The following is a 20,817-nucleotide window of genomic DNA, read 5'->3' as shown; positions in this document are numbered from 1 at the left end:
CAGGATGTTAACCAGAAGAAGGGTCTGCACTGCGTACAGTCACCACAGCTGCACCGCCGTATACAGTAGTTTAGTTTACTGACATGGAAACTTTCTACACCCCATCCTTAATGTTGTGATAGCTCCTCTTTCCCCTCGGTTTCAGTACACACAGGAGCTGAGCAACTGTTCTTATATATGTACACCATTGCAGTCTGTTTTTTTTAGTGTCAAACCACATTCTGATATGTTTCAGCTACTGTAGGGGAATTAATTTGCAAATGTTATGAGGAAATAGCATCAGTTAAGTCAGTTAACCAACAGTCAAGTTTTACTATTACTAGTTTTTGTAAGGCCTTTACACTCCAAGCGTGTCCCAAAAAACACGACACTAAATTCTACATTTTTTGGTTCCGGTTGGTTGATGTTTCTAACAAAAGAGAGAAGAAATGGAAATGCTGGATTCATCCAATTCTCACGAGAAGTCAGCAACGGGAAAAATTTTAAGGTTTGATCTCAGAGTTGAAGATGTATCACAACTGAACTTTTTAGTGGGGCAGTTTGAACTCTATTGGCAAAGATGGGACGTCATCTGAGGAGGCAGAGAAATATTTGACCCAACTGACCCGGATGAGGTAAAATACTATGATTTTAATATTTGTATATTCAGTACAGGTGCAGATTTTAAGCTTGTTGCCAAATGCAGTGGTCTGAGTGGTCTAATCTGTTTATTTGGATCTGAAAAATCAGAAAAATCTTGCCACAAATTCGTCCAGTGAAATAATGCAGTCGGTGTGAATAAAAATATTAAGAATAGGTAATTCTGAAAGAAAATAACCTCAAAATGAAGACCTAAGCACACCTGACAATAACGATTAAGTGAGGTGTCTGTATTCAGAAAGTCTTTGCAGTTGGTTCGCCAACGCTAGTTATGCACATTATAGAGACAGATTCTGAATTTTATTAGAAGTTGCATTATGAGTATTTCCTCATAATGTTGGCATCAACAACATGTATTACGTTTTTGGGAAGCACAGCAGGGTCATTGGTATGGTTAATGCTGGGCAGCAACAATGCTCAAGTAACTTTAAAGTTAAAAATGATACATTTGGATTGCAATCACTCACCACGCCTGGTCTTGGATAAGGAACCCTGCCTTCATAAGCACCCCATTGGTAGTCAGGACCTTCTTTATGTGCAAAAGGTCCGTTGAAAACTTCTCTGATATCAGTCATGCGGTAAACACACACAGCAAAGCCCTGGAATACATTACTGTAAAGAAGAGAATGGAAATGTACAGTGTTGGAATATAACATATCCAAAAATCATGTTACTGAGTCGTACGGATGTTGAGTGCACATTATTTTGAAAGTTGAGCTCTATGCGTGTTTACCTGATGGTACTAAAGATTGCATAGACATCTGGGTTCCTTTCATCCTTGGTCCTCATCAGGAAAACATCCTCTGTTTTATCAAAAGACAGTGTCAATGTGTGCGTGGGAGTATAAATATGTGCAGATATGATACACTGTAACCAAGTGCAGGATCATATGAAAATTCTTATGTGTGCGTGTGTGTGTGCGTGTGCTTTAATGTGTCTCACCAAGTTGGTTGAAGTGAGTATCGATTCCATGAGGTCCTGGTACAGAACAGACAAGTCTGGCTTTGATAAAGGTGCTCCACTTATTGACCAGCACTCTCTGACCGCCGACATCATTCTGGCTCAAGATACAGAAAATCAATCTATAAAGCACAGCTGCGTATTTATTTCCAAACACAAATCATTCATTGTTTTGGCTCTTTACACCACCTCACTGGATGTGAAGTGAAAGATGATGAAAGTGCTGAGTTTCAGCTTTAGCGTCGAATTAGAATTTTCTGATCTCCAACAAGCAAGAGATCTACTCATAGCTCCTCAGTTTATGTGTATGTGTGAATGCGTATAATGGTGATCAGCTTTGGTAAAAAGCTTTTTGCCAAAAATACTATAGGAGTGTGGATGACATTTGTCTTGGAAAGAATTGGAGGCCTGAGAAGGAAATACTACTTGTATGAGGAAGAAAAAAATAAAGATGGAAAAAGGTGAACACACGAGAAGGAGAAAGAAAGTTAGATGGTGAAAGTTAAAGTGGGTTTTTGCCTGAGTGGTTTATCCAAACTTTACTGACACAGTCTATCAAAATCAATGGAAACCCCAGCAGCTGTGCGCGTGTTTTTGTGCTTGTGTGTATTTGTGTGTAATATTTTATGCATGCCTGTATTTGCGTGTGCTGTTACAGTGCAGACATGGGTTTATAAGGCAAATCATTGCGTGAAAGAATGTTACGGAGCGTGTAGGGCAGATGGAGATCATTGTTGGGAAATCTGACAGCTGTGTGCATTTTGGAAGGAGAAACATTTCATATACTTCTAAATTTCACGATCAACCTTGGGGAAAGTAAATATTTGATCGCCCCAAAAGAAATTTGTCTTTTCCACAAGGTAGTTTATGACTGACATAATAGGAGGATAAACCCATAAAACCATTACCTTCTCTCCTGGAAAATTAATTCTGCAGACATCTGTATGTGGCCATACACTCAGAAAGTCCCCTGAGTCAAGGTATTTGCCTTTACAGTATCTAGCTCAGTGTTTCTGTAGCTTATCAATGACTCAGAATATGAGACCTTTTGTGACTCCTCTGGTGCGCCTTTGCGATCTCATCTTCAAGTGAAATATCCCTACAGATGTCTCATTCCGGGGACAGGATATTTGATGGGCCTCGAGGAAGTGCATGTCTAGCTCACCTGAACATCTGGCTTCTCTCATCCACACCTATCAACAAACCATCTTTCAGTGTTTCAGCATATGTAAGTATCAGTTTTTGTGGATCTCCCGAGTTAATGAAACTTTGTTTCTCTGTCTTTCTGTGGCATTATGATGCGACATGCATGATGCTATATGTATTTTATCAATGCTTAATCCTCTAATAATCCAGTTTCTTGTGTAGTTGTAGATATCTTAAAATGTCAGCAACAAAGCACTTTATATTTTAAGGTAAAGACCGTACAATAATAACTAGGGGTGCAACGATACTCGTATCGATATTGAACCGTTTGATACAGTGCTTTCGGTTCGGTACGCATGTGTATCGAACAATACAAAATTTTTTATTTATTTTATCAACTTTTCTTCTGACGATGCTGTCTGTGTTGAGAGCTCAGTGGATCTGCGTTCGACTTATCCGTCTAGGCTGCACTGTCGAGCGCAGATCCACTGAGCGCAGCGCAAGCTAGCAAGACAGAAGCTAAGGCCGTTGTAACATGGCAAATTGAACCTCCCCCACCTTCATTCAGATATGGCCTTTGGAACTATTTTGGTCTTCATGTGAAGTATGACACTGAAGGTAAGCGCGTCATGGACAAAAGTAAAACAGTATGTCAGATGTGCCACGCAATGCTCAATTACATGGGTGGGAACTACTGCGTTAGCGCAGTTTGCTCGTTAACGTGTTGACGCCGTCCAGCCCCACACACGGGGCGATCCTCGGTAGCTCGTTAACGGAGATTTGCCGTGTTGTGGCGTTAATGTCATTTCAGATTAACGCTGACAGCACTAGTGGGAACACAATGAATATGACTGCACATTTACTCCGACATCATCCTAGTGCAAAGACAAGTGGAAGCAGACAAAAACAACAAGCACTCATGCTACAAACTTTACCAGAGTCATTTAGACAGCCGTTAGCACATGATTCTCCTTATGGGGACCTGATATGTTTAATATGCTGCTGAGAATATACCCCAGAAGAAGCGTATAGTATAGCTTTTATTTTGGAAAGAGCCATTTCTCTGTAATAAACTCTCTTTTCCAAAGATGAGTGATTTCTCCATCAGATATTTATTTTTTTATTACTTTGTCGTTTCAGCAACATTAAATTTAAAAACTGTACTTTTGAGTTAAAATATATATTTATAATTTTAATAAATGACAAATTAAAAAAGCATCAACATTTTTTTGTATCGAAAAAATATCGAACCGTGACACCAAAGTATTGAACCGAACTGAACCGTGAATTTTGTGTATCGTTGCACCCCTAATAATAACCAATAGAAAACCCCAACATTCAAATGTCCCCTCTATGAGCAAGCACTTGATGACAGTGGGAAGGAAAAACTCCCTTTTAGCAGGAAGAAACCTCCAGCAAAGCCAGGCTGAAGGTGTGGCGGCCATCTGCCACAACCGGTTAAGGGTGAGGGGAGGAAGATAGGGCAAAAACACACCGTGGAAGAGAGACAGAGATTAATAATAAACACACACATAGTGAAAAGCCAGAGTCTGTCTCTATTGAGGTGGCTTTTACAACTTAATTTCTAAACCTTAACAGAAAAATTTACATCATATATAAAAAGTATTATGAAGTATCTTACCGCACACACTCGTCCAACTCGTGTGTGTATGGCCCCCTCTGTTTCTCCAGCCTCTGTGGCCTTCTCAGTGAAGAAGAAATACACCTTATCATTGTCTCTGTCATCATTATCCGGGATTAGGTGGGCTGCAATGAACTTGGGATCTGCAAGGTTGAAGATGGAAAAGAGTTGCATGTGGGAGTATGAGTAAATCACTTTGATCTTTATTTCAGCATCTTTATAGTAAAATTTTGCATATTTCTAACAGACTTGCTGTTGTTGTTTGTACTTCTTGTTGACTTAAAATTGTCTTGTATTGTCATTGTATTGTAGAAACGCTCGGCCAAAGAGTGAAACATTACCATGAAGGAGTTTCTGGTCAGTCTCTGTCCTCATTGTGGAGCGACCACCCATACTTCTGAATATCACAGAGTCTCTTCCCAGGAAATCTGCTGTCAGTCCTGTATACAGCTCCCCACCTACAGAGAGACAGGAAATGTTTAAAAGAAGGGGAGGAAAAGATGATGAGAAGAGCAGAGTTTACAGAAAATGGTTGCAAGAATATAAAAAGAGGGTAATTAGTAAATAAAAAAGGAAAGGCAGCCAAAAATAATGGGTGAGTTTGAGGTTTAGTTGAATGAAGAACATAGATGCAGGATAGAAAAGAAGAAAATGAACAAACCCAACACAGAACACACAGGGAGTGTAATTTGAAACTTAAGCATCCTCCACTGAGACCATCAGCAGTGGACCAACTTTAAGTTTCAGCCACTCCGAAAATTCTTGCAAATGGAGATAAATAACAAAATCCCTCCTCCAGCACATTTTTCACAATATATTTTGGGAAATCCTCAGCTGTTGGGGGTTATCGGTCACAAGACAAGACAGCAACCCAAACGGCTATAAAGCAACCCACTGCAACTATCACATAATGAAGAATTATAAGAGTGAGTTTTTCATAGTGAAGCTGGGTTGTTTGCAAAAACACAACTGTTTTTAATTTTTCCCAGCTGGTGTAGAAACTCAATCTGGTGACAGACTGCTCTCATGTGACCTTGTGGAAAGTGAAAATTAATTCTTCTTATTTTATTTGGCCATGATAATGGTATTAGAAATGCACAGATACTTCTTTACCGTACAGCGAGACACGCATGCAGTCAAACCTATGTGGTATGACATAATCAAACGTGCAAATATAAACGCACGGACATCATAATGATTGCTGACAGGTCGTGGGGAATTGAGGTTTGCGCGTGTTGGGAAAAGATCCTAAAACTGAGGAGGAGATATCATTGAGTTGATAACTGATGAAGAGGATTTTCATCAGGTTTTTATTGTTTCATTCTCAGCGTCTCTGTTTCTCTTTATCTTTCTCATCCAGGGCTGCAGAGTGTCGGTCGAAGCTCTCTGTGTGTATTTGTTGTTTCTTTCTTTCAGTATTTGGTTTTGGCTTTAGGGATACAAAAGAAGAAGCTTTAAGGCGAAGAAGAAAACATGCATAACAAAACCTTGTGGTTTTGACCACTAATGATCACTGAGGCCAGCAGACAGACTGAAAGTCAAATTCAGTCCCGTAACAAGAGTCTGAATTCAGTCTGTCATCAAACACATCCTTGCTGACCCAGAGTGGAGCTGGAGATTTGCTGACTGCATTTTTTAGATTATACCATTCAAATTGATGATGAATCCTAAACCTTTAACAAATTATGAGCCTCTACCAGCATGTACAGTATGCTTTCGTCTCTATCTGTTACTATTTCTGTGACAAATGCTTTTGTGTCTCTTTTTCTGTATGCATGTGACCGCTGCAGTATCACTGCAGATGTCCAAACTACTATTTGGCTCCAATTTGCGGTCTTCCTGCCAATTACAGTGCACTGAGGGATGAATTCTGATGCTGAAAGCGCCCAGCTGTGGAGCCAGAAAGGGATGTATACGTGCACACACACACACTATATATATTTCCACCCTTAGTGGATCCTGGGATTGTGTGTCACTGGCATAAATCAGTGTTATTTCACAAGCCCCAGTAAATACCTCGTGACATTTAGAGAGAAACACCCAGAACTTTTCAACCTTGTCCGGGGGGTGGGGGGTTAAATAGTCAGATGCGGCAAATGAATTAACAGCTGTGCCACAGAGGCTTATGAAATTGATATTTTGTTGTGCAACCCCTTTGATGGAAAATGATGACGGCTAGAACACCCCCTACTGGGTCTTTAACCTACTCTCTCTTTTTTGGCATGTTTACCTTTACTCTGACAGCAGAGAGGCAGACAGTAAACACGAAAGGAAAAGGGGAATTGACACGTGCCAGAGCAGTCTGTGTTTTAAATGTTTGGAATATGTCAGCGTTATTGCTGTACGACAAAACATCTAATGAATCTTAAACGGGTGCCCTCGCCATATGGCTTCATAAACCACTCAGGAAGTTGTTTAGAAATGTAGGCCAAACAATACGGGACATACCACTGAAGGTGCTGGCGAAGGGGAAGCTGGGGTCATGTGGAACTCTTCCTCTTCCATTTTCCACATTTAGAGGGTCCATTGTGAACACGTGCTGGGGAAGGAAGACACTCAGTTAGTGTTTAATTCATTAAGTACAGCTGATATAATGTATCAGTGCATTGATGTTTATTTTCTCTTCAAAAAAAATGAGAACCGTCTTGCTTCAAAACTCAACCTAACACCTGAGATTAATTATGATTCTGAGGAAAAGCTCAGCAAGTGTGTCTCCATAGCAGAGCAAATTGGATCTTGTATAAAGGGTTAATTTTTTAATAACTGAAAGGCCATTGTTCTTCCCCTCTGTTCCATTGTCGACACAAATAAAAGAGACCATGGGCTGGTTTTAGTTTCACCGGGTGTTACATTTATTTGTCCTTTCAGCGAACCCGGCGACTGTCTGAGACTGACGGCGCTGTCTGAGATAAGAGGAAATGCAGGATCAGAGCAGTTGCCAGGGTTCAGAGAAATTTCCCACCCTGTTCCCAGTGTAGATTATTCCTTAGAGCTGCGGGGTAGTCCGTAAAACACTTATTAAATAGACTTAAAATGCAAACTTTGTCAACAATAAAAAAAAAAAGTGCTTCAATCCTGAGATCATAAAACTCAGTCAACACATACTCTGCAGGGAAAAAACAAGCAAAAATATACAGCCAATTTCATGACATGAAAATATAAACAGTTTTTTGAGTCTGTGGCCAGATGATAGACTGAACCGTACACCATGTTCATTCAAACCTTTCCTATTTCATTTATTTTCATAACAGCGGCATATCTTGCTGCACAGCAACTGCTGTCGCAAGGCGACAAGAGTCTGCAGCCACATCAGCTCCTTCACTCACTCCAAAAACAGTCTGTGCTGGAAAAATGTAGGAAGTATGAATGTGACATCACTCTATATTGCATGTTGGGACAATGGCTGAATCTTGTGAGGAAATCAATTTGTTATCTGACCCACTACAGATTTACTGCTTACCTTTGTTTTGTTGGCTAAAAAGTCTGTGAATTCAGTCAAAATCAAAGCCTGTCTCCAAAAAGGCAGAAGCAAGGCATCGTGTGTGCACCGTGACAACATCCCAAGGTATCTGATGGAGCACATTTGATGCAAATGTTCTGGGGTTTGATGGGGTTTTCACAACATGCTGAAAACGAGCCACACTTACATAGCTGTCACTTACCTTTTTGTGCTTTTATCAAAATTAAAGCTAAACACAGGTAAAGTGCTTTTTTCCTCAACCTGGCAGTATAATTTGAGTATGCTGAATAGAAAAGGATGGAGACATGATTTTACAGGTTAGTCCTTCAGTGCGTCCAGGTGAAGAATATATTTTAGGTTTTATAATCCGGTTCTTGCCTGCCAAGTTAACATAAATTCACATTCCCTGCTGACGTCCACTTTACGTGAAACTGCATTCAAATTCTATTTTTCTTACTCTGGCAGAGCGGAGTAAGGAAGCAATTAAAAAAGCCTCACACAGAAGGGTTCTTTGTCATTTACCCTTTTGTATAGTTCACCTGACAAATACTGGCCATACTGTATCTTTGGATTGTGTGATGTGTCAGCTTAAAAAAGGGTCATTGTGGACAAAAGGCCTTGTGTTTTTCTGTCTTTGAATTTCCACTTCAGTGACACTAGTGTACCAGTCTGTGTTTGCCAGAGACGCCTGCGTGTGATCAATTCCAAATGCAGTCAACTTCCAGGGAAAAAAAGGGGAATAGAAGGTGACAAGAGCAGCAGTAGGACCTCTGGTTTAATGCAAGTGCATGTTACTGATTTAAGTGTCCTTACAGTGAACTCTGTCCGTCTCAGTCTTTGTTCCTGTAATAAACAATGGAGCATTGTTACAAGGTGGGCGAGTCTTTGACTGAGCAGAGATCACAGGGGAGATGATGACATTGAAGTAGGCTTGATAAAAATACTGTAAGAAACACAGTGGACAGCAAATACGCCCACACACAGTGTGTCACCCGGGCAGTAATACGTGCCAAATATCACGGACACATCAAATTTCTTCACACTTCAAATTTAATGCACAAACTTTTTCATTTAATCTACATGTAGATTTTTGGTTTGAATGACTTTTAAAGGTGTTGAAGTGCAGGCATACAGTCCAGGCGTATGCACAGAATTCACACTTCATCAATTTTTTAGATTACAAGGATAAGTTAAAAGTAATCTGATTCATGTCTTCCCCTGTATGAGAATAGAACTCTTTATTTCTTCCAGTACTACACAAGTGGGATTTATGAGGGCTTCATTTGTCATTTTGAGCAGATTTTATCCACACGGTGACGATTTTTATTCAAAAACTTTCATATGTCAATAACTTAATAGCAAAAGAGCAGAACCTTTTGTGTAAATGTATTGTTTAATTAGTTCATTATGTCATACAGTAAACCCTTCCCTCCACCACTTTGACTCTTTCTGTGTTGCATTTCTTCTCATTTCCAGCTGCTTTCTGCTCTTCGTCTCCTCTCATGCATGCACAGGTCGTTTACCTCATTCATTAGTCATCCTTATCCTTTCAGCACCTCTTCACTCACATGTGTGCACATATGTTTGTGTGTGTGTGTGTTTGAGTGTGCATGTGTGGTTTGCATTTCTATATGCAGTCTTTCCACTGTGCACTTGTGCAGCGAATACGAGTTGGTGCGGCTTTGGGGGTGTTTGCATGTGAGCGTGTGCGTCTGCGTTATCTCATTGTGATCTGGAGGAATGGCGCAGCTGCCTGTTCAGCTGATTAGACTGTCAGAGTCACTTTGCCCATACTTTGCCAAAACAAATACACGGAAGTGCCGTGATACAGGGAGAGAGAAACATCCAGGCCACTTTACACACAGCTCTGCCAAGCAAAACACATCGGACCCCCACTACAAGACCAGCGAGACAAGTGACTACTGACACAGGCACACAATTCTATTTGTGTAATTTAACATGCGGAAACCTTCATTTATTTAGTTTATTCATTAACCTCCATCCAGCAGATTATTTAACCTTGCGCACTGCCTAAATTAAAACTAATACTGAAAACAATGTTCACCCTTAATCAGCGGACTAAAAGAGAGACTACAGATTCAATGTTAAAGACTGACCCACCTTCTTATAAATGAGGTACTGGGATTCACAAGACGGTGAACACAACTTTGCAGGATATCCAGGTGTTTTCTGTTCCAGCTGTTTTGGTGGTTTGACCACTTAGGGGGCTAATATTTTCTGAGTAGCGTTAGCAGTAATATGGATATAACTAACAAATATCACTAAGGCTGTCTTTTAAAGCAAGTCCTTATTGATGTCTATACCTAAAACTGCACATTTTTTGTCTTCTTTGCATACCTCTTGTAATTTTTATTATTACAGAGACAAGAATCTGTTGCTGGAAAGTCAAATATTTGCGTTTTCAGTGCTGACAGCAACTACAGTAAACCAGAATTCAATGAATAACAAAGTTGCATTCATAGATATAGGGCCCGACTTGTCTGGTAAAAACAACTCTATTGCTCTTATTGTTGGGAATGTGAAACCAACTACTGGTTACAACCAAGGGGCAACGTCTGAAGCTGAAAAATGAAGTGTTGAAATGAGTGCAGTTCCTCTAGTTGCCATTTGAGGCTGGCTCCAAAATCCCCATAAACTCACATGTTAAAATGTCCAACTTTCAGCATTAAAAGGAATCGTTACAGCCTGGCTTAAACAAAAGGTCTGTACTACTGGATTTGGTCATTTCTTCATATAGTTTACTGTATAGATCTCTGTATCTTCCAGTGCATACACAGGTTGTTCAGCTCCTTCTGTTCTGTGGCTTCAGTGGTTATGAGAGTTTCTGCCTTTGTAATGACTCTGAAATGGGTGACATTTTTCTGTGATGCATTCATTGACAAGTGTCTCAATTAGCATCTCACAGGCTTCAACACTACTTAACGTGATTAAACTGGAGCTGTTCACTGTGTCTGTGTGCTGTTGAAACCTTTTGGAGGATTTTAATTTGGATTCAGCTTCTAGGTTGGTGACTGCATCTACACTGTTACTTCATCATTTACCTTTTACAAGACATTTCAGACTGAACGCCTTCAGCCTCCCATATTTTTACAATCCTTTCTTTGTCAGGTTGACGACACAAATGGGTGTGTTTTCTCCACCAGTTAAATAAATGGATAGTGTCTCTTTGGGGTTGTTCATTCTGATCCTAATCCTAGGAATAAAATAATAGGCTGCATGCAAAAATAACAGACAGGAACAAAAATTTGACTTTCAGTTTGAATTAAATCATCTGTCCCATTAAGATAAACAAAGGAAAAAAAATCCCATCTTGTCCTTGATTGTTATAAATGTTTTGAAGAAGTGACGCCACATTAAAACATAAAATCATCTGTTCTGGACATCGAATCATCAAGTTTATTTGACTTGTCCGAGGTTTATTATTTAACATCAGATAAAATTTTGCGACACGGAGCTGTATAAAACACTTAACGTCTAAAAGTGTTTGGTCTCGCTTCAAACATCTTGGACAACTAGCAGACCTCATGTGACACCATGTTGTACTTGGCTATGTCCTCTCTGTCCAGTCAAATAATGACTGGGCTTCCTCTCTCACCATTCAACTCTCACTCTGGGGGAAGCAAGCATGGGAATCACGCTCTCCCATTTCATCTTTTGTTGCCTTTCATTCCTCTTCTGTTTTCGAATTTATTTTTCCTGGTTTTATTTGTTTTTGAAAATTTCTGAATATTTGTCAGCCAAAGAGAAACAGTCTGAGAATGGAGGGAGATTAGAAGACAAGCGGGGAAGATAAAGCAGAAAAAAAATAAAGACACAAGGATAGACGGAACGAGAGCTATTGCCTACAATTATAGCAATTATTACAGGTAAAGTTGATGTAAACTACCACTTAAAATGAGACAAATGGGGCAAAATGAGCAGAAAAAGCACAGGCAGTAAATTTAGCTTTCGCTTAAAGAGCTCTAGTGAAGAGTCTGATCCAAAGGCAACACACATGAGAAGAGTAGAACAGGTGATTTACAAGGAATCAATTTTTCATCATGCTTTCAACCTTTTTAGTTCACTTGCAATACTGTTACGCTGACAGGCATTTACTATTTTTCCCAATGGACATGAAAAAGAACTCTTTTTAGGCCATCATGGCGAGCGGAAATGATTTAGCAAATTCCTTACTAAGCAAGTTTATTTTTTTAAGCTCCACAAAGCACAAATCTTAAGTAAAAGTCAGCTTTAACTGAAAAATGGAGCTTCTGGATCAATGAAGCTTTCGTTAACTCCCTGTATCTGCACATATACATTGAACTTTTTTATGTTTGAATGTTTGCTTGTGTTTCTGTCTCCCTGTCCACATATTTATGTTTTAGCTGGTGTTATTTGTTTTGATGGCTTCTATGTGTGTGTATAAGTGTGTGCCCGTGTGTGTGTGGTCTTGTATTTTTATGTCGTCACTGTAACATGTTGGTTTATTTTCACATCTATGACGCTGCCCAGGCAAGCTGTGTCACTCACCAGGGGGGACTTCAGTTTATGTTAGTCTTTAAGTGTGGGGGAGTAAGGGAGAGAGAGAAGGGGGAGACAAAGACACACAGACCTGAGACAAAAATTAGAGGTTCATTTAATGGAGATTATGATGCTCTTAACTGGTGATAATTCACTAAATCATGGGTCATTTTTCTAAAGCAAGGAACGGGACACACGAGTTCTTCTTGAATGGCCCGATGAAACTTAATCTCATTGCACATGAGCATAAAAAATGCTTTTAGTGGTTTTTAAATTTTGTCTAAGACACGCCTGACCTCCACGACCTCCAAGAAATATGAACATTACTGACACGGCCAATCATGAGGTTACGCTGGTGGGTTCGTTGACCAGAATGTTTCCAAATCCAATTCTTTGTTTTCATCTTTGAATAAAAGTATGAAATACAGTTGGGCTTGGCTAACACCAAAAGGCAATAACAGCATGTCCAATACTAATAGATTTTGTCAAAACACTGTCTGACAGTGCATTTTTTTCCACTGAGAGCCAGCTGTTGTAAAATGAATCAAATATTTTCTCACAACATGTTGAAATTTTTGCGTAAAACATTGTTGACAGTCAGGCAACAAAGTGACACCAAGAAAAAGAGAAGGGGGAGAGAAAGGGGTGCCAATGAAGGGATAGAAAGAGTATGTATATGCCCCCTAACTGAGATGAAACACCTATGAGGTCAAAGGTCATCCCACCCAGAGTCCAGGAACTGAGAGCCCGCAGCCTCAGTTCCTGGGAGAGGTCAAGCACTCAAATGTGTGTGTTTTCTCCACCAGTTTACAATTGGTTATATAAATGGACAGGCTCTCTTTGGTGCTGTCCATTCAGCTGGACTCGCTGACTACCTGAAAGGAAACACTTGCAGTCTGAGTGGTGGTTTTAGACAGACACGCAAGCTGGAGAGCAGCTGGTGTCATGATATATTTTAGGAGAGAAGAAGTGATTTGTTTTTTGACACCCATACAACTGTTGCAGGCTGTTCCGCTCATTAAATACACACCTGGGCAGACACGCATACGTGTGCAAACACAACTATCCTATCACAAAGTGCATCCCGTGGGGCAAATAAAACAGAAGAAGCAATGATTGCAAAGACAGGTGCAGCACCTTCATCATCTTAAACTGGATAGCAACAGATGATTCAATGCACTTTAACAAAAAAAAAAATGACACCTACAGTCCCTGCACACTTGGATAAAATCCTTTCTTAGATCAAAAAGAAAAATTGTTTAAACCTACCTTACGAGTTTCGTAACTGGCTATCTGAATCATTCCTGCAGGAAAAAAAAACCCATAACCGCTTACTAAGAAGTGCTGAGTTCAAGTGTGTTGCTTAGTTGCACTGGGGGCAGAAACTCCTGCACTTCCCAGCAGGCTGCAGTTTAAAACATGTGGCCTACATTTCTGCTCTGCTCCCAAATGCATCGCAACCCTTAACAAGGATTCTGCTGAACTGTCTCTATCTCCAGTGTTTGTTTCCCCAGTTTTGAGCCACGCAGACCACAGTATATTGTCTCTGAGCTAAATTATTTAACATGAACAGAGAAATATGTATTCCATTTTCCATGATGTGCCATAAAACCCAGAGTTCAAAAACCACACTTGGGATGACAGATTAGGGGGGAGGAAGAAAATGACACCGCTAAGGAGAACACACGCTGTGTCGAGCACCTAAATCCATAACAGAAAAGGAAAAATGCACTTCCTGCACTTTATATGCACACACAAGCCACACACACAAATCAACACACATTCTACAAGGTTGGCACTCTCCCATCCCACTGTCTCATTTCCCTAACAGAGCGCTTTGCCAACATCTACCTCCCCCCTCCCCTAAAGACTGACCCTCTCCTGCTGGGCCCTACAGGGCAGCACACTGGGCAAGGATCTGTTCAAGTGCCGTTAAACAGAGAGCTACGAGTCTGCCTTAATAGCTCCATTCATACATTCTTGTCCTTTAAGTGGCTCCAAGTCTGAGAGTCTGCAGAGGTTTCCACTCAGCTGAGCATCTGAGAGCCAGCCTGTGCATTTGAAAAGATGTATAGAGGGTTTAATGCTGCGGCTGAGTAGCCTGCAGAAAAACTCATGGCAGAGCTGCCTGTAGAGAATTAACATTGAACCTCAGGGATCTGTGCACAGACCCCAGTCAGTCTGAACTGTGTTTTTCTGAAAAGCCACATTGGCACCAACCCCATTTGCTCCATTAGACTGATTTCCTCCACAGCTTTGAGGCCACCCAGTCGTTCCTTGTATCATCTCATACATATACACTATTTCCTTTGTGTGGTGCCATGCTTTTCTACTGAGAAGTAGTAAGACCACCAACCTTTCATTATCATGTCAACTGTAAATTTTTGATTTACTGGCCTTTAGTCGGTGTTCATTTAATTAGTATTGACAAATTATTCAAATGAACATTTTAAGATTGACTGGACAATATGTTTAATTACCAATGGAAAAGTGTGCAGAAAGTAACAACCATCTTTTTGAACTCTCTTACTATACTTGATTATACTTTCTGCGCTTGTGAGTCTGCTGGGGTCTTCTTGGGTCCAAATGATATAAATTTCATCATCACACGGTGTGCAAAATGGCTGGTGGACCTCCACATGCCTGCCAATTTTTGGGGAGATGTGTGGCCACAGACTCGTCCACTGAGGCTTTACATTTCATTGCAACAGCTACGTATGCACCCCAGGCAGAGGACTTTTAGTGGACGTCAAAGAAAAAGTAAAAAGAATTGCTACAGCGGTGTCATTGATTGGTGTCTAATCTGTGTGGCTGAAGCCAGTGAAACAGACAAAAATTGCAGCTAGCTGCCGAGCACAGAGAATCATTTACCCATTTAAGGTTCATATTTTTATCTGGACTTTGTGGAGTGCAAAGTAGAGCTGAAATGTAATGTAATTCAGTGTAATGAAATATATTGATCCATGCCCGCTGCATATGCATGTAAACAAATTAGCGATCAGTAAAGTGTTTTTGTACGTGTATTTTAAAAAGAGAGAGAAGCAATAAAAGTTCTCAGCGTAACCTGCCAGATGTTCTTACAGAGTGCGTTACAGCATTCAATGCTGTGATTGGTCAGTTATGTGGAGGTGAGAAGTCAGGCTCTTATTAAATTGTCATGTGAAATATATATTCAGAGTTTCTAAAGTTGCAGCTCAAACTGCTAATAACTACACAGTGCATAAAAAGCATGTATAATTTACAGTTCCCAAAAATGCAGAGTGAGTGCAGTTCAGCACTAAAATACGAGTTTCCCACAACTGTGACAGCTGCACACCACAGAGCTTTCATCAGCAACCCCAACTGATATATGTGTTTGCATGTCTGTGTTTTGGGGGGTTTGTGGCTGTATTTAGGTAACTGATAGTCAGTGCATGTTTTTGTATTTTCTGCTGAATGATGGATGCAGTGAGATAATCAGCTGCCCAAGACGATCTGCAGATGTCCAGAGTTCTATAAGAAGCAGTAGCAGTCCACAGCCACCACCACCCGCAGCCCATCTTAAACCCTTCTTACCTCTCCTCTGTGCCCCACATAGATGAAGGCACACATGGGCTGGAAGGCACCAGTGCCACAAGCCAGGAGGTGCGTACGATTGTAGGGCTGCAGCAGGCGAACAAAGTTGGCACACTCTGTCTGCAAAGCACACAAACACAAAGTCAGGTTAAAAATCTATATTTCAAAGATGTTAACAAACTGCAGACAAGCTGAGGGTACCGAAGAGAAACCAACAAGCTTATTGATGCCAAATGTAGTCCTGAGCCCTGAGAAAGATGAAACGTGATAGCCTCCATCCAGGAGTGGTATCTGTGATTTTTGGATGTCCGCCAAAGCGATGATAAAGAAGGAGATTCATCATACTCAGGTCAAAGGAACTCATGAAACCCAAGAAAAACCTGGGAGCCAGTGTTAAAATGTGGTAGATAATTCTGGTGGTTTGGTATAAAACGTTTGTGGTTATGTAGAGTATAAGATGAAGAGTTCAGGAATAAATCTAAATTCAACTTTTGACAACAGCAACAAGAAAGAGAAGAGAAAAAATATAGAAGCAGGGAGAGATCAAATCGGAAAGGAAGGCTTGAAGCTGCTTTATCAGGCACTCTGTAACAGAAGGAAATTCAGAAGAAATTCAAGTTAAAGGTCCTAAAAACAGAGATTGGTGACACATGACAGGAACAATAGATGTAGTGACTAAGGAAGTATTAGTATTAAGACCTTTTTATGATACACAGAGCTGCAGAGGAAGCAGAGGGCATGACTACTTCCTCTTTCCTTTGTGTAACAAAAGCAGCAGACAAAACGGGTGTCAGCCTGAGGAAAGAAAGGATCGGGCAGCGATCACTCGCAGGTCAAAGTCATCTGCACAATCAGTGCCTAGAGTGTGTGTGTGTCTGCATGAGCGTGCTTGACTGAGAATTAGATACTAGAGTGTTGGTGAAGGTTTTTGTGTGTCTATCTGCATGTGCCATCTTGATCTCCACATGTGTGCATTTGCTAGTCTTTGTGTTTATACAAGTGCATGTGTCGAGTAAATCTGCCATGCTGTGCGTTTGGCCCCTGTCCCTCTCGATGCTGCAGTCGGACCTGAAACCGCCTCTGATCGTTTCCTCGAGTGCTTCGTTGCAGACCTGATGTAAACCATGTCGCTGCACTAAGAGAAACAGTTTACATCATTATATTACTCTTCTCCACAGGATAATTTCTATGTTTCAAACAAAACCAGGCAAGTGAAAAGCAGAAAACGCATTTATATTAAAAATGTTTTCAGCAAATCTAAATGTACTACTGGTTTTTCGATGTACAAGCGTCTAGATTTCAAACATTCTGTTTCCAGTGACGATGATGGGATATCATTGAGCCAGTTTGGCATGGCTTTTAAAGGTTTTCGGACACCGCGTCCCCTCAGTTATTTATCCTAAATTAGTGTTGTTTTACTTGCTTATAATTTATCTCCAGCCTGTTGGAATCATCTTCTAAAGGGATAAAATTAAGATGTAAATTTAATTTTGTGGTTGTAAGAAGACAAACAGCACAGCCCACGAAGCCTATTGGAAATGAGTAGAAACCTTCCCCTCCCGCGTTTCTGTGCTTGTACTCGGGGAGTCATCTGAAGATCTATGTGACCCTGAGAAAAGAGCGAATTGAAATGTTGAAAAGAGGAAATATGTCTCTCCCACTCTGGGACGTTTGGTTTCACAGTTCTGTGTGGGCTTACTGGGATTAAGTGGCAATAAAGGGAGTGGTGTTTAACAGAAAATGAAGATGTTTGATTACTAAATCTGGTTTTGTCTCACTGGGAGATCTCGGGGAGTAGTCGTAACAACGGCCAGGGCTGAAATTTACCACATAAAAAGTCATGGTTAGGGCAAGATGGTGAAAACAAAAGCATGTAATGTGCTCGTATTAACCTTAAATTATCAAGAGAAGGTTGCCGCCCTCCAAAATGTGTTCCCAGCAACAGTGCTTCCACACTTAAAGATCTGAAATTACCCACAGAAACCACATTTGCGTAACCTGGTATTTGAAAAGAAGAATGTACAGCATTTTAAACAGTGACCTTTTAATCTTTTGCTCTGAGACAAAAGTATCATTAACATAAGCAAATAAGATCCCTGCCAAATCTCTGGCAGATCTTTGCAATTTGCAGCACTAAACCTCTTTTCCCACTGAATATGGTTATTAATTTGGATCATACAGGAGTAAAGCAGTTTACTTTCATTAATAGTACGAGATTTCAAAGTGACAGTGAAACATTTGCAGGGTGCTACTGGACAGAGAAACCTTTGTGTTTTTTTCTTAGTTTTATTTGACATCTACCTTCCTACTTGTAGTGTGCACAATATACTATATTTAACATATTTTTCAGTCAATTTGAAGTAAAAAAAAACCCACAAAAAAAACACAAGTTGAAGAAACAAAGAAAGGTGAATGGAGACCAACTATGTTTAAACTAACTAAAAGATAGAATTGCAATCAGAAGTGTATATCTCCTGGGCTTATTGTGGCATGTACTTTGCTATTATGTTTAATCCTGGAAGGTCAGTTCTGCACTGTGTGGTCGTCCAGGGTTATTTTTTTGCCAATAATACCTCATTTTGGAAGAGGGGATCACATTTGAGGAGGACTGCTTGGAAGTTTGAGGCACTAGTGAGATGCTGATTGGAGAAATTTAATTTTGCGGTCACTGGTCCATTAATTACCCGTGTCCTTGGAACACAAAGCTACAGCTAACATGGAGCAAACCACAGTGAAAGCTCGAGCAGCAGCCAAATATGTTTGAGGATAACTGACCCGGGTAGGGAGAGGCAGGTTTGGACATGGAGAGCAGTTTCCAGTATAAACAGCCGATGTTCAACAGAAAGAAATCTGTTATTCTGTAATACTAACAGGAAGTGAGGACCAACACATTTGTACACACGCACACGCGCGCACACACATGCACACAAATATGAGCATGTATAACGCTACAGTGAACAGGACCTCCTACATAAATACAGACACACACAAACACTGTGCAGGCAGTTCAAAGCTGGACAGCTGAATGGTCTGTTCAAGTCTTTGGTCTCAGTTGCTGTTTGATCCTCAAAGAAACAACTTTTCTCGATTGACCACTGAAAGCACTCAATCAAGACACGAAACTCCTGTGTGGAGACGTTTGTGGCTTCTTGGAGATCTTAAAAGTCATTCTGAACAGTTACAGACATTTGCTGCATCTTATTGACATTTATATTAACACAAACAGTGAAACGCAATCGAGAGGAGCTTTTGCAGAAGCCCCGATCTGGAGGCCAAATGCTTTGATGTTATCATAGCTTGGGAGTCTGAGTGCATTATTTATCATATATTTATTTATTTTTTAAAACCCAGAATTTTTTATGCTTGGGATCTTGACATAATCAGGTCTTTCTACAAGAAAGGTTGGAATACAGACACTATCAGGGCTGTCATTAAAGAAAAAAAGCAGAGCAGTGAGTGCACAATTGATTTTTGGAGCCTACATAAAGAATTCATGCTTCAAATATGCACGCTCAGATGTCAACTTTGCAATCCTAACACCTGTGTTCTTGATCTCAGTGATTTAATCCCTGGAAAGCTTTGTTTGTGCACCATAGGAACAACACTGTGACAATTCCTGGCAGCGATGAATTGATTTGATCATCAACCCAGCGGCAAGTGGAGGAAAATTGAAAACAAGACACTACATGTTTAGCAGAAGCTGCTGTCCGCCTCCCATCCCTTCTGCCTGGTATTTATTTGTGTGAGCTGTGATTAATGGTGGTGAAGGCCATGAGGTTGTGATTCTGGGAGGAAACACTATCAGTAAAAACATGTTTTAGGTGGTAGGCACGTGTCAGTAGAACAGTGTGGAGACAGACTTTCATTAAGGAGATAAGAAAAACACATTTATTTATTTCCACCGAGTTTCAGTGTCATGATGTCAGGATGTGGATGCTGAAGATATTCATTCTACTGCAGTGTGCTGAGAAGGAAAACTGCATTTCATTGCTTTTTTACTTTGTGTAACAAGGATTATTCCAAAGATTAAAATACATTCTCTATAAACTATGAACTGTATTTTTAACCTAAATTTCCTCAGTGTGATTGGACCTTTCTCCCTAAATCACCAAACACCCACACACTAAAGTCCAAAGACCTTTCACCTTTCAACCTTTATCGCTTTCTGACAATAACCATATAAGTTGTAACACATGCGCCTATGTGAGTGTGTGTGTGTGTGTTCAGTGTGTACGTCTTTTGCTTTGTAGATTATATAGGACACAGCAGTAATCCATCTCATTTGACACCAAAAAAAGCCCAGAAACACACAGTAAAGGAGATATGTGAAGGAATGCATAAAGGTGGCGGTGCAGTTTAACAAAAACTGTCAAATATCTCAATTTATTTCCCGTGTAGGGAAACACACAATCAATACGACTCCTTTGGTACCAGTAAGGTAAAGTTTCACACAGCTGGTTTTCAGACCTGTGTAATAATGGATCGTGACATCACTTCTCCACTATAGAGAGTACAGTAGCGCACACACATCCAGCACCGTATGAGCGGCCTGTAGAGGAAACACCTAATAAAGGTGATATAAGACACCCATGACACACCTGCCACTTCAAACACAGAGACTACACATACTTACAGACACACACATAATATCTAACCATTTCCAGATGGAGGGGCTGTCAAACTCCTTGCCATAAGCACAAAAGGGTACAAAAATTGCTGTGCTTTTATAACTCTTACGCTATGTGTTCATTTTGGCATGTGTGTGTGTGTGTGTGTGTGTGTGTGTGTTAACCAACAGTACCATTTGCTTCTCCAACTGGAACCAAATGCAACGAAGTCTCATTAAATCAACCACACTCTAATAAACTTGCCTCCTTCCTTCCTCCAGTCCTTT

At 40.4% G+C, this 20,817-nt stretch overlaps 1 protein-coding gene across 2 annotated transcripts in view; it reads right to left on the bottom strand.

Moving 5' to 3' along the window:
• Nucleotides 1–20,817, bottom strand: part of sema3bl (sema domain, immunoglobulin domain (Ig), short basic domain, secreted, (semaphorin) 3bl) — a 59,921-nt gene that overhangs the window by 13,926 nt on the left and 25,178 nt on the right. For both annotated transcript variants that reach the window (XM_063463400.1, XM_063463402.1), the window contains exons 4-10: nucleotides 15,924–16,043; nucleotides 6,836–6,926; nucleotides 4,729–4,845; nucleotides 4,388–4,530; nucleotides 1,582–1,696; nucleotides 1,373–1,442; nucleotides 1,107–1,251 (exon numbers count right to left, since the gene is read on the bottom strand). In XM_063463400.1, coding sequence (XP_063319470.1) covers nucleotides 1,107–1,251; nucleotides 1,373–1,442; nucleotides 1,582–1,696; nucleotides 4,388–4,530; nucleotides 4,729–4,845; nucleotides 6,836–6,926; nucleotides 15,924–16,043 — 801 coding nt within the window. The remainder of the gene's footprint in view (nucleotides 1–1,106; nucleotides 1,252–1,372; nucleotides 1,443–1,581; nucleotides 1,697–4,387; nucleotides 4,531–4,728; nucleotides 4,846–6,835; nucleotides 6,927–15,923; nucleotides 16,044–20,817) is intronic.

This window comes from Pelmatolapia mariae, linkage group LG20, assembly GCF_036321145.2.
Source record: "Pelmatolapia mariae isolate MD_Pm_ZW linkage group LG20, Pm_UMD_F_2, whole genome shotgun sequence".
Taxonomy (NCBI): domain Eukaryota; kingdom Metazoa; phylum Chordata; class Actinopteri; order Cichliformes; family Cichlidae; genus Pelmatolapia; species Pelmatolapia mariae.
The sequence above is the reverse complement of the archived record's forward strand: the minus strand, read 5'-3'. Positions and strand labels throughout refer to the sequence as shown.